This window comes from Phycomyces blakesleeanus (assembly GCF_001638985.1).
Source record: "Phycomyces blakesleeanus NRRL 1555(-) unplaced genomic scaffold PHYBLscaffold_3, whole genome shotgun sequence".
Lineage (NCBI taxonomy): Eukaryota > Fungi > Mucoromycota > Mucoromycetes > Mucorales > Phycomycetaceae > Phycomyces > Phycomyces blakesleeanus.
Genome location: NW_017265136.1, coordinates 362,134 through 376,589, shown reverse-complemented (window position 1 = coordinate 376,589; position 14,456 = coordinate 362,134). Strand labels below are relative to the sequence as shown.

Below are 14,456 nucleotides of genomic sequence, written 5' to 3'. Positions count from 1 at the left end.
GGGTTAGAGAAATAAAAAAAAAGGAAGATTGAGAATATTCGGTTCAAAGACCGTTTGACTGGACAAGTTTTTTTTATATATATATAATTTATATGACATATATGAGCTTTGAATGGTTGAACAAAATAAAGTAAAATAGTAGATCCTAAAGAGAACAAAGCAGTGACACCACACACAAGTAAGAAAAAATATGCGTACACAAGCACAAATACACCCAGAGATATGCGCACAAATATACACACAAGCACATTTTACTCTTTTTGAGATATTTCTGTAATTAGAAAAAAAAAGGATTCTTCTAGCCTAATATAGCGCTCTAGAGAAGAGAAGGAAAGGAAGATTAAAAAAGAAAATGGGGGGCAACACAATACAGGGAAACTTGTGTTCATTTGCTACCACAACCTTCCTTTTGAAGGATTCTATTTTATATATATATATCGCTATAAACAAATATGGAAAAATTAACGGCTGCTATTTTATGCTTCTTTATTGACCAAACAGTTATACAATCCAGTAAATAATAATATCAATATTTGCTTTGTCGTAGTAGCCAATATGGTCTATATTTATTTATGTGAAGACTTAATAAAGGCTTATAAATAAAACAAAATATATACATATATAGATAGATATACAAATGCTGTAGATGTGACTCATTTAATACACACACAAAAGAAAAGCAAACCCAAGAAGAGGTAAAAAAAAAAAAAAAAACTCAATTCTATTCTATTCTATTTTATTTTATTTAGCCTGTCAAAAATGGATTAAAATGCTTGATATTCATTTAATTTAACAGACTTTCCTTCTTTGTATATATACAAAGACCTACATACATAGGAGCTATCATGAGAAAATCGAACACGGCTTTCCTTTTTGCCTGTTAGACTTTTTTTTTCTTTTTTCTTTTTTTTTCTAATGGGTACAAGTAGTGTGGATAATGAATATAATACAGCAAGACAATGAATATATATATATATTCAAAATAAATAACCTATTTTTATACATTTTGATATCATAAAAGTATTTTTATATATATATATTTCTTTATTAATTGATTTATCAATTGATTCAAATATATACTTTTATGTCATAAAGGAGTACTTTCTCTATTTTGAAACCATTGTATATATAAACCGGCTTTTATTTTGGTTTTTTTATTACCAAATCGGATACTTCTAATAGATTTTGATCATAAAGTAATGCAATATGCACAGATTACACATGCCTATAAACAATTAATCTTGATATTTTAATACTGACTCAAAGATTAACATTAAATATCTACATATATATATAATTAGATATAATTAGATATACACTAATAAAGTATATATTGGAATTCAAGTAACCATGACAACAATAACACTATATGTATCTATGTATGTACGAGAGAGAGAAAAAAGTTTGTAAACTGCATAATGTGTCTTTATATATATATATATATATATTAAACTAAATGTATATAAAGATAATACTATCACGAAGGGCAAAATAAGCAAGAAATAGTATAGGTTATTATCTCTGGATAATTCCATAAGGGTTCAAAATCCTATCCTGTTATCCTAGAACCAAAATAATAATTAATAAACTGTTTTCATTATAGGAATATATATCAAATAGAAGCAAGTAATAGCAGTAATACAGATAGCCGGTATCAGCATGTATAACTCCGTACTCGTAGGAAATATACGGGTGCGTGTATATATATATATATATTGGCCAATAGCATATCAGCATGTCACCTTTTAAGCTTATTAGTTTCACTTTTAGAGAATAGAAGTTGTAAGATTCTGGGTTTCTTTATTTTTTTTTGTATGATCCTGTCTTGGATACTATAGTCTTTTCCACCACACTGAGTATGTTAATATTAAAGTCATGATTTTTTCTTTCTTTTCATATGCTTCATGTTGGGATTTTACAATTTATCAATTCAACCTTTATAAAATAAACTCTTTTCAGAAAGTAAATTCACTGGTTGAAAACAAATGTACCCTAAAATGATGAGAACAGAAAAAGAAAGAAAAAAAAAAGCAAAAAAGACATATTTCATGTTGTACAAATCCTTGGTATACATGGATACTGTATATAAACGCATATCAAGTGCTCAACGGCTCTTTGGGAGCGAGAGAAAGTTATAGAGAGTAATTCAGGCAGAAATAAAAATAAAAATAAAATGATATAAAGCGTGGCAGGCGCGTAGATGCGGAGGAAAACGTCAATGAAGCGAAATTATACGTGGTACTTTTATTAGAATAAAATGAGATTCTTCAAGTTGTTGACTTTGAGGCGTCTGAATGCAACTGTTGTAAAGCAGCTTGTGATTAACGTTCGTACAGCATAAAATATTGACTGAACAGTACGAGAGGATGATTTTAATAATATCTCTAACAAATAAACGTTCTCCTGTTGTAGTTCAAGTTCCAAAGACACGAGCCAAAAAAAAACCCCAAAAAACAATAACCACATCAATCTTAGGTGCAATCTCTGTCCAAGGTCTGATTGAATGCAGCCTCAGGCATCCTCTGTCTACGCCTAATATTACTAACAATAACAAAGAGAGAGAGAAATGAAGAAGACGTTGGGTGTATGAGCACACGGAGAGCTGCAGAACATTTCTTTAGTTTTCTATAAAGAAAATCAACAATGGATAAGATGGGCTAGCACTCTCACATGAAAGTACATTACTTCGCGGGGTATAATAGTTCAATTCAAACATTGGGTAATATAGCCAAGTATGTAGAATTTCGCGGTAACCGTTGTGTCGTTTTGGCTCCCTATTCTTCTGGGCTGAATCAAATCGAAAAGTCTTGGTCAGTGGCTAAGAGTAAAGTCAAACGAAATAAATTTTATTGGGAGCTTAAGACACTGATGACAAGAATCAGGGAGGCTTCTAATGATCTGAGGCCAAGTCATCTTCAACGGTTTGTTTGGTTGGTTGTTTTCATAAATGCACAAATAAGTGTTGTAATAATAGTGATTTTTTTTTATCATCCTTGGGCGCCTATGACTGCTATTCACTACTGCTGGGGAGCTCGGCACTTGGACTCTCTGCAACTGCTTTTGCTCATTTATTTATTTATTGTTTGGGTGGTTCCTCTGAAATCAACCGAATATAGCGCCATGGTTCCAAGTCTACTGTCTTGGTTGAGACTACAACTGTAACTGTAGAATTCTCATCTTTCACGACTACAGGTTCTAGGCAGGTGTCCTTCAGTCGCTTTATGGTCATTGCCTTGTTCTCGGCTGTAACTTACAGGGCATAGATCAAACAGGCATCCTCGTTAGCTAAAAACAAAAGGAAGCTATTTTTTGGCTGAGAGTGTAGACATAAAAAAAAATGGGTGATACAGCACTGCTAGAATGAGGAAAGTTTGAAAGAGAAAGAAAGGGGGAAAAGGAGGACAAGAAAATAAAAATATACACATGGAGCTGCCTTCTTTTTTTTTTTTTTTTAGCTTTTTGTGAATGGTGGAGTACTGAAAAAAAAAGTGGTATGTAGCGAATTGGGCAGTAGTAGCTGAAACAAAATACCTTTGCCACAGTTTTTTATTCTCATATGTGCATAATTATTAAACACAGAAGATATCCTATAAACTAACACAGTATAGTATTGATGACACTGTAAGAGAAACACCAGTTAAATTATAGTCAAGTATTATACGCCAGGAGCTGATTAAGAATACATTTTCAAGAGTCTCAGTTGTTGCCCACCAATTGAAGATTCACGTCTTCATAAAAGATGTGGTCAAAATGTACGACAGGTTTCTTTTTCTTTTAGCATTTATAAGAATTATATATATATATATATATAATGTACATTGACCACATTGACAATTGAATATAGCCCAAAAACAGAGGGTCAAATTATGTTAGCATTTGAAAAAGGACATTCGGAATCTTTAGACTATTTACTAAATTTATATATAATGTTGTCTGAAATCTAACCACTTTAGGTATTCAAAGACAATCGCCACGAAGCCGTCTAAAGGGCGTCGGACCAGAACCAGTGATTCTGAGACATGGGTACCCCACAGATGCGGTCGCAACGGGCATGATATATTGCAAAATTGATATAATTGATGAATATATATAACTAAACTAACACTGTAGTAAATGGCAGACATTATAACTCCGCGACCGTATAATTCCTACGGTCGCGAAGTTGTAATTTCTGCTAATAGAATATTGGCTTTTAGTAAATTAAAAGTATCTACAGCGAATACTATTTATTGGAGTTCAAATTACTTTTTATCTAATCCAATAAAATCGTTTAAAGTAGCACAATTATACCATTTTTAGATATCTCTATTCTTATAATTGGTTCAACAAATACACGGTTTTATATTGGAATTTTATAGTTTTTATTGATCAAAATAATACAAGTTGAATATAAAGAAGTATGGAAAGAAGAAGTACTATTTTTTATGATATTTAGTAGCAGTTTAAGCTATAAAGTTACTAAATAATACACATATATCTATTTCTATGTAATATTTTTTATATTTTTTTATCTAAAAAAAAAAAGGCTATTCTCTAAGTACTATGATATTGATGAAGATATGTATATTGCTTAATTAATTCTTTTTATCAGAGTATAAACCTGCTTCGTGTTAACATTGTCATGTCTGATTCCTAATTTTGAGAAACCAGAAGACAGATTCCTTGCAATTCTCTAAATCTACCGAGATTTCTAATGAGCATGCGAGCAATCTTGACAACCAAATTGTACTTGATGCATATATTTTTCTGTCAATTCTTCTCAGATTGCTTTCTTTTGTCAACTTTGCTGATTCGTATTTTATTAATACTAGCCTTCATAGCTATTAAGTATGCTCCTTTTAGAGACATTTAATAATTCTAAGCCTTGTGAAAAAAAATAGAAACAAGTCCTTTTAGATGTACCAATCTAAATTGTTTGGAGAACATGGACGGGTCAGAGGTTATGCATCGTTTGTGGAATCAGGATCTTGCTGCTGTCCTGAACTTCCGACATATACTTACCAATCTGAGATATGATGAGACTATACCTTTAAGGTTCACCCTCGTCATTCGGATTTGACGTATCAGAAGACAAGCAGAAGAAGATCTCCAGGAGGGTCGTAGTTTGAGACAAAGTCTGACTAGACTTCAAAGAAGATGAAAAAATTTCGTCCTGGTTACCGCTTAGGACCCACCCAAGCTACCGCTGGTAAGCCATTAGATTTGAATAACTTGGTATTTAGTTTTGTAATGGGTTAAAAAAGCTAAGAAAAAGATGTTTTGCTTTGACTGCAAAAAAAACATGGTGGGGTAAAAAAAAAAGGTAGAATATAAAAGAGAGTGAGAGAGAAATTGGTGCATAATTAAAACGCAAGTACAAGATACCCTAAACTTCGGAAAACTTGCAACAATTCACTAAAATCGCCTATTTTTTTTCTATAGGGTAAGCACCGTATAGCAGCTAGATATATATATAGATACTAGTATGCCTTGATCCTATAAAAATTAAGAGAACAACATCTTTAATAAAGGAATCTATCTATGATTCTTTATCTTCTCTCTGTCCATATCCTTGACCGAATCGGTTCTTGCCTTTTTTTCTGATGCTTACTAAAGTTATATATTTTTTTGTTAGCCCCAGTGGTGTGTACTAAGTGCTGGTAACAGGCTGTGAGTTGATTTTTGTTTTGTTTTGCTCTGACCAGGTATCTTGCAATTCATTATGTTCGTTCTTAGTTGGATTTTCTTAAATTCTTTGCATGACCATTGTCCTTGTTAATATACACTTTATCCTTTTTTCTTATCATGTGAAGTTTACAACCAAGTAGTATTTCTCTTTACAGGTTTAAAAAAAATCTTCAAACAAGCAATCATAAAACATATCTCTAAATCTATTTAGCTTGATCTTTACTTGATGCATATATACTTTGTTTTTATATTCATTCTGAGAATTCTTAGCTTATCACAACTTTTCACAATAGCTATCCTGCTCTCTCTCTCTCTCTCTCTCTCTCTCTCTCTTTTTGTTAATAGGTATAAGTAGTGTGGCTAATGAATATATATTCAGAATAAATAATTTATTCTTATATCTTTATCAATTGATTTAAATATATACTTTTATGTCATAAAGGAGTACTTTCTCTATTTTGAAACCATTGTATATATAAACCGGCTTTTATTTTGGTTTTCTTATTACCAAATCGGATACTTCTAATAGATTTTGATCATAAAGTAATGCAATATGCACAGATTACACATGCCTATAAACAATTAATCTTGATATTTTAATACTGACTCAAAGATTAACATTAAATATCTACATATATATATAATTAGATATAATTAGATATACACTAATAAAGTATATATTGGAATTCAAGTAACCATGACAACAATAACAATATATGTATCTATGTATGCTTTGTGTATGTACGAGAGAAAGAGAGAAAAAAAGTTTGTAAACTGCAGATTAAGTTATTTGGATTTAAATTCCTTTTTTTTATATAAAAGGATAGTAGATTACTACTATATTAAGTAAGTCTTATTTACAATACCCTTTCCTTCTATAGAGAAATAGGGGTAAAATCAACACCGATAAAAATTAAAGCTGATAATATATATATATATATATATGTAGAGAAAGAGACGTATGGGAATATATGGATATTTGGAATCTTTCCATGCTGAATAGTTGAAACACGCGTTATTTTAATGAATTTACCAAATAAGATAAAAAGGTAATAATAATAAATCAAGAAGAATATAAAGAAGAAGAGGACTTGAGCAGAAATTATCAGAGCCAGAGCCAGAGCCAGAGCCAGAGCCAGAGCCAGAGCCAGAGCCAGAATCAGAAGAAGAAGAAGAAGAAGAAAAGGAATGCATGAATGAATGAATGAATGAAAAGACCACCAGTTTTGTAGATTATATGAATAGGTCAACAAATCTATCGATTAAAAAAAAATTATAGAGAAGAACAAGCCTAAAAATTACACGTTTTAAAGAAGAAGAAGAAGAAAAAAATCGACAAAATTAAATATCGAATGACCTGGAGACTTTCAATACCCCCCCCCCCCCCCCCCCCCCCAAATAATAATAATAATAATAATTACAGGCATACAAACATATAAATATCTTGTCAAACTACCATTAGGCCTCGTGGGTATTTGAGTGCAAGTACAAGCCCACCCACCCATACACATATCTATATTTATATACACATAATCCAATATTATAAAAATATATATAATATATATAATAAAACCCAACAACGACAAGAAAATAAAAATTGCTTATAATTATAATTATATATATATATATATTAGTGGGATGGTTTTTGAGTAGCTTGATCGGATGAAAATATTGTGTACACTGTTACTATTGCTATTATTATTATTATTATTATTATTATTGTTGTTGTTGTTGTAATTGTAAATTATAATTTTTATTTAATATTGTTTTTGGGAGTTCTTAGTTTGGTACTCGTGGTATATACTCCATCAATGATTCCACATTTGCCCCTTTTCATGTTCTTATAGTTTATCTAAGGCGATCTCACTCAATTAGGACACGGGTGATTCCGATACCCTTTCAAAAAAAAAAAAGAACCATATAGAAATAAATTAATCGACGCATGTCTGCCTGCCTGCCTGCATGCATGCATGTCTACCTGCCTACACATTTTATATATACACATGCTCTCCTTCTCTTTCTTTATACATATTTACACTGTCAATCAAATAATAATAATAATAATAATATTTAAAATTTTATTTTTGGATTAAAAAATAAAGAAAATTAAAATTAAAATTAAAATTAAAAAAAAAAAAGGTTATTATAATGATAATACTATATTAATCGTATGTGCTATAATAAATCTAGCTAGATCTTATATAATCACACTGACTCCAAGCCACCGAAATATGACTGGATAAAAAAAAAATTAAGAACAATCGAGAAAAATGTAACAAATCCAAAGAAAAGCTCAAGAAAATAAAAGAAACAAAAAGAATAGACAAAGAGAGAGAGAGAGAAAAAGAGAGAGAGAGATTTTGAGCGGTGACGAAACCGGAGATATTTTTATGACTGTCTTGTGAATCGATCCTTTCCAACCCCCTTGTCACTTTTTCCTTCCCCTCCCACGCTTTGCTTCTCTTTTTTTTTTTTTTAGTGTGTGTGTGTGTGCTTGTCTAAAAAGAAAAAAAAAAGAGAAAGTCTTTTATATACATATTTACATACACATATTACTTTCCCTGTTTTTTTTTTAAAAAAAAAAATTAAAAAAATATGTCTGCCTACAAAGCAATTCTCTCTACACGTGCCCGTGTCAGTAGCCATGTTGTCACCGGATTCCGTACAACCCCAGTACGAAACTACAGCTCACCTGTCCGTGTATTCATCCAGACGATTAAAGATCAAATGAAGAAAAACAAAGAAGTCCAGGATGGTGTAAAGACCCTTCAGGACGAGTCTGGCAAGATCGGAGAGAGTGACACTCTCAAGAAAGCCCGAGAATTGTTTGAGAAAGCAAAGGTATGTTTGTTTATTTCTTTAATAAAGTGTAAGAAGGAGGAGGGGTTTTACTGTGTTGTGTTCATAATCATATAACATCATACAATAATATCATGTACTGTATTATTTACTCTTAATTTATATAAATAAATATATATATAAAAAGGAACAACAATCGGCACAGTCAGAGAGATTAAAGCAAGCCAGTGAAAAGATCACGCAGACTGCAAGTAAGGTTGGCGAGAGTATCAACGAGTCCTACAAAAAGGCAGCCGACACCGATTTTGCCAAGGAGACTGCCGAAAAACTGAAAAAGGCAGCCGAAAACATTGACAAGGCAGCAGACCCATTGAGAAACAGTGCGGCTGCTGGCAAGATCTCCGAGGGTTTCCAGACAGTCGTCAAGGATGATAGTGGCAGATACGCTGGTTTTGTTGACAAGGAGACTCGCCGCAAGTTGCGTGAACAGGCTCAAGCAGAAGCTCAGGGCGGCGGTCTGGGAAAGAAGAAGGTTGTGGAGGATCCTAATGCTGGCTCAGGAATCGTGCTCCACAAGGACTCAAAGTGGAAAGAGAGCTGGTCAAAGTTCAAGGAAGACAGTCCTATTATGCAGGGTATTTTCCGGGCCAGAAAGAACTATGAAGATTCAGACAATATCTTTGTGTCTTATTCCCGAGCCTTTACTGACCGTGTCTCAGAGACATTTGGTAAGCAAGAAAGAAAGAGAGATAGATAGATAGATAATGAAAGGACCAAAAAAAAAAGGAAGAAGTATTTTGTAGTGTATTACTGTGAGTTGTTTTTCTCTCTCTCTCTAATATATATATGTGTGTGTGTTTGTTGATTAGGTTCCATGTTTGAGGAATCTGATCAGGCTCAGGCCATTCGTGCTTTCCAGACAATTGACCCCACCTTTAACATGGAAAAGTTCATGACCGAAGCACGTAGTTACATTGTACCTGAGCTTATGGAGGCATACCTCAAGGGTGATGTGGAGACTTTGAAGTTGTGGTGTTCAGAGGCTGTAAGTGCTTTTTTTTTTTAAATTTTTAATTTTTATTTTTAAAAGTGTATATATTTGTAAATTGATTTTGGGGGCGGATCGTGGAGAGATAAGAACGCACGGGCACTTACCCTCATTTTATGTTAGACTTACAATGTCCTAACCGCTCTTATTCAAGCCCAAATGCAGCAAGGACTCGTGAGTGATTGCAGAATCCAGGATTTGAGAGATGTTGATGTAAGTTATATTTATATCTATAATACAAAAAAAATAAATGAATTATGTATATAGTTGGTGACAGCAAAGATCCTTGAGAACGATGTTCCTGTCTTGGTGCTTTCGTTCCGTACCCAGGAGATTATTGTGTTCCGTAATGCAAAGAGTGGAGAAGTTGTATTTGGCAAAGAGGTATGTTAAGTAATGTGTGATTGTAAGTGATCGAAAAGAACAAGAGGCTAAAAAAGGAAATGTGTTTGGTTTTTGTAGGATCACATTGAACAGGTCACATATGCCTGTGTGCTCACAAAAGAACCTGAGGATCTGCAGAACCCTGTGACAGGAGGATGGAGAATTATTGACATGGCAAAACACGACTCTCGGCCAGTCTGGTAGAACAATAGGCATTACACATATGCACGTACATAAATATTCTTATATATTTGTGTGTATATATATATAATACCAGTCATCAAAAAACCAAACCACTTTTTAGACTCTAGTCATTAAGCAAGTATTTTAGAATATATATTTTTATATATAAATGTATACAGACACACTACACACAATACACAATACACAAAGCACCCTTTTCCTTTTTTTTTTTTTCGTCTTTTCTTTCACACACCGATTGTAATAAATTATTTTTATATAAATAATTATTTGTTTGTTGCTATGGTTAATTTGGGTGACTGATCCAAAACGTATCCCACATATGCTTCTTTCGGGTGAGCACGGTGTGTTTTTAGTGAAAGGTACTAGCCATGTGGAATGGTATGACAGATCAGGTAAGAAGGCAAAGTAAAGTATTAGATGTGGAGCTTGTTCTTCCGATTGGCCTGTGTGAATCACGCGATGAACTTTTTTCTTTATATATTTTCTGGTTCCTTTTTTTTTGTAGTTGTGATTTTTGAGTACTCTTTTTTATATACAAAAAAAAAAAATAACAAAATAACAGCCATAAACAGGGCACACACAGACACGCATGTATATATTTTTATATTCATACAATAAAAAAGAATACAAAAGAAAAAGTTAACAAACACGCCACCAAATCCATGCCATAACCTTACAACAATTTATTATTAATTTTTTCAACTGAGCAAATAATAGTCTATTGTATTCTTAACCTTTTTGTCCTTTAAAATTTGGGGGGTGTGAAGAAATAAAATAGAATAAAAATGATCGGTCTTGAGATTTCTATTTTGCTACTTAAACAACCTCTTGAAAATCATCAATTCCAATTCTCTCTCTTTCTCTCTCTCTCCTTTCAACTCATCTCTACACACAGACATTGATATATCTATCTATCTATGTGTGCGTCAACATACATAAAATTCATCATACAAATTCACAAATAGATTCCTTTACAATTATTATTATTATTATTTTCTTTTCAAAAAAAAATTAGCAACGACGACAACGAAAGAATACAACCCAAAAACAATGTCTTCCTCTACCAGACCTTCATTTTCTCGAACCCCGTCCATTGCTTCTTCTATTCAATACAACCCCAAACGAGCAACTGCCCAGACAATCCTCACCAACTGCACCCTTCATGACATCCTTACCAACCCTAGACTTCTCTTTTCCTTTGAACGTTTCCTCAGAGGAACATGGTCACACGAAAACCTTTTATTTATCGAAGCAATGAGCCAACTACGACATGAAAGTGACCCAAAGATTGTCGAAACAACTCTTCACAGGTAAGAAATTTCAATTCACTTTATTTTCTAGTAAATCAAACGTACCTTGATTTACATACCATATTAACATTTCTTTCTTTCTTTTATAGAATTTATAAAACCTTTATTGCCTGTGGATCACCTCTAGAACTTAATGTGACCACCCAAGCAAAGGTCAAGAGCAAAATTGACTCTATGCAGTGGGCAATTCTTAGTAGAAAAGAAGCTGTCTCTATTCTTGCAGAAACTGAAGATCAAGTTCTTACTACCCTTGTAAGGTTCTTTTTCTTTTTTCTTTCTCTATCTTAATAATACATTACATTACAATATATATATATATATTATATAATTAGATTTCTATCTATTTAATGAGCTGATTTGTATTACTATTTTATTCATGCATTTTTTTTTATAATACAATATATTTAGAATGCAAAATTAGCTGAATACCTTGAGGCAAGCAAGGGAAGCCCCGTTGAGTAAGTACCATTTATTTGGTTCAATTTGGTTCAATTTGGTTCAATTTGATTAAAAAGTTCCTGATTACTATATGGATATTTTATTAACATAAAAATTATTAAAATTATTATCATTTGCAGTACGGCTGTCAGTCTGTCTTTGCCTCAAAAGCTTCAGAAAAAGGTTGTCATTATTGGTGGTGGATTCACTGTAAGTAATGATAATAAATCAACATTTGACAATAATAATAATAATAATAATAATAATAATTTTTGTTTTCTTTGAACTTTTTAGGGATTCACAGTTGGCTCGATTCTGGACCCAATGCACCTATTCCATGTCACTTTGATTGACACAAAAGGTAAAATAAAATATCCAATTCAATTTTTATTTATTTATTTATTTATTGATTTATTTATTTGTTAGATTCATTCGAGTATACTCCAGGAATTGTCAAGAAAATCGTCAACCCTTCCCAATCAAGCTCTCTGCGTGTCCGTCACGATAGTTACATACTCAATGGAAAGGTTATTCTTGGCCATGTAGAAGAGATTTGCAGTGACGCAATGTCACTCAAAGTCAATGGAGATTTGGTATGTATTTTCTTAATATTTTTTCTGATATCCATAAAATACATATATATATATATATATACACATATATATATATTGTATTGTATTGTATGTACTACATACATAAATCGTGGGCGTAAAATAATAATAATAATGCCACGAGAAAAAAAAAAAAAAACAAGAAAGTCAGCGGAACAACAAGAAATAAAATATTGGGTTTCTAAATATGGATTTTGGCTTTATTTTTTCTTTATTATTTTTATCACAAAAATAAAATAAAATAATATAAAGATCTCGTTCGATTATTTGGTTGTGGCCACTGGCAGCTCTTATTCGTCTCAGCTCAAATCAACAGACATCTCCTCACTCTACCGTCTATCTGGTCTGGAAGATCTTAATACCGAGCTTCAGAATGCCCGCAAAGTCTTGATTATTGGTAAAAAAAAATAAAAAAAATAAATTAAATCATAATTATCTTAACAGATCATTTTACTGATCTTATTTATTTATTTAAAAAATAAAATAAAATAAAAAATTAGGTGGTGGTTTGGTGGGCTGTGAATTGGCTTCTGAGATCGCTGATTTCGAATTCCCTGGTCCGTATCCCAAGAAAAGCATCACAATGGTTGAATCGCACAGTAACGTGGTCAGTCGAAGTGATGTGCGCCAACAAGAACGTGCTCACGATTACCTGGTCAACCTTGGGGTCGAGATTGTCTGCAACGAGCGCATCGTTGACTTTGACAGTGCCGAGGCCAATGTGTATGTCGGCTCAACTGGCCGGGTCTACCAAGGCTACGAAAAGGTGTTTGTCGCCACAGGCACGAGACCCAACAGCGACCTGTTTATGAGCAGCACAAGTGAACTGTCGCTCGAAAGCTGTCTGGATATCTGGGGCCGCATCCGGGTTAAGCCGACTCTGCAGATTGACCATTTTAGCTACCAGCACATCTTTGCCGGCGGCGATGTGACAAATGTCGTCGAAGAAAAGACAGGCTATGCTGCGACCATTGCCGGAGTCTGCATTGCCAGAAACATCTGTCGGCTCGTGAAAGGAAAACCTGCCTTGAAACAGGGCACAAAGGGAACCTTGCCTGCACCAGACAAGCCTCTGCATGGCATGAAGGCCCATGGCGGTATCGGTAAACAGAGCCTCAACATCCTCAAGAAAAAATTCTCGTTCCTTAACCCATCCTGGGCCGCCCTAAAGTACTTTAACGAAACCCAGTTCACAAGAATCGTCCAGGGCCAGGGCAGCATGTCATCCCATATTCTCGGCAGACTTCCCAGAAGACTCATGCTACCCTCCTCCTCAAACTCCCCAACATTCCCAACCGCCTCCTTTTCTACTCTCTCGATCGCAACCTCTCCATCCTTATTTACACAGTCAGAGTGTTCGCTTGACACACCAAAGGATCTCAGCGATCGTACGACATCCAAAATGTTGTGCACCGCTGACTCTGCTACAGCCATCACCGCCACCATCACCACCACCACTAGTACTATGGCCGGATGTTCGAGCAACCGAAATTCCTGTGACAGCTGTGGCCGCAAATCTACTTCGAGGTGTAGCTCGTGCGACAATGACAGCAGCTCGTCCATTGATGAGTACCTGGTGGAACACTTTACCTTTGGCGGAGAGAACATTGAACTCTTTGCAGAAGAAAGACGCCGGTCCATTAAGGCTGCCAAAGAAGAACCTCCTCTCAGCCCAAGGATCAAGTCCAGACGGACCAGTGTCGTATCTTCTTATTCAACATGCTCAAACAAGAACTCTATATCCCCGCGCAACTCTGCCTCTACGCCACCTATCCATGCTTGATTTTTTTTTTTAAAAAAAAAGAATATGAATAGAGATATTCATAGTAAGAGTAATAATAATGAGCTCACTTTGTCATTGATTATTTACAATTATTTAGAATTCTTATTCATTTTAACTTTCTACATTTTAAGACTCTCCCCATTTACTCTATTTTTTTTTTTATATATATGCTCTACACCCCCCTCCACACACACACTCTCCACCTTCGTCAC

The 14,456-nt window shown here is 33.8% G+C and overlaps 3 protein-coding genes across 3 annotated transcripts; all 3 read left to right on the top strand.

Moving 5' to 3' along the window:
* Positions 1-2,670: 2,670 nt before the first annotated feature.
* Positions 2,671-4,093, top strand: PHYBLDRAFT_69797 (hypothetical protein; the record flags this gene model as incomplete). The annotated part of the gene is made up of 7 exons (XM_018442167.1): positions 2,671-2,829; positions 3,117-3,245; positions 3,456-3,491; positions 3,604-3,621; positions 3,649-3,752; positions 3,845-3,858; positions 3,954-4,093. The coding sequence occupies 7 exons, from the start codon at positions 2,671-2,673 to the stop codon at positions 4,091-4,093; spliced, it is 600 nt and encodes a 199-aa protein (XP_018296306.1).
* A 4,262-nt stretch (positions 4,094-8,355) lies between these two features.
* PHYBLDRAFT_99338 (hypothetical protein) lies at positions 8,356-10,090 on the top strand (the record flags this gene model as incomplete). The annotated part of the gene is made up of 6 exons (XM_018444093.1): positions 8,356-8,508; positions 8,654-9,194; positions 9,336-9,511; positions 9,638-9,727; positions 9,782-9,898; positions 9,977-10,090. Coding segments are annotated over 6 exons (1,191 nt in total), but the record flags the coding sequence as incomplete, so codon positions are not given.
* A 1,062-nt stretch (positions 10,091-11,152) lies between these two features.
* Positions 11,153-14,244, top strand: PHYBLDRAFT_140362 (hypothetical protein; the record flags this gene model as incomplete). The annotated part of the gene is made up of 8 exons (XM_018430390.1): positions 11,153-11,412; positions 11,502-11,664; positions 11,821-11,870; positions 11,991-12,060; positions 12,145-12,211; positions 12,277-12,443; positions 12,714-12,858; positions 12,962-14,244. 8 exons carry the CDS (start codon positions 11,153-11,155, stop codon positions 14,242-14,244), a joined length of 2,205 nt encoding a protein of 734 aa, XP_018296304.1.
* Between the last annotated feature and the right edge of the window lie 212 nt (positions 14,245-14,456).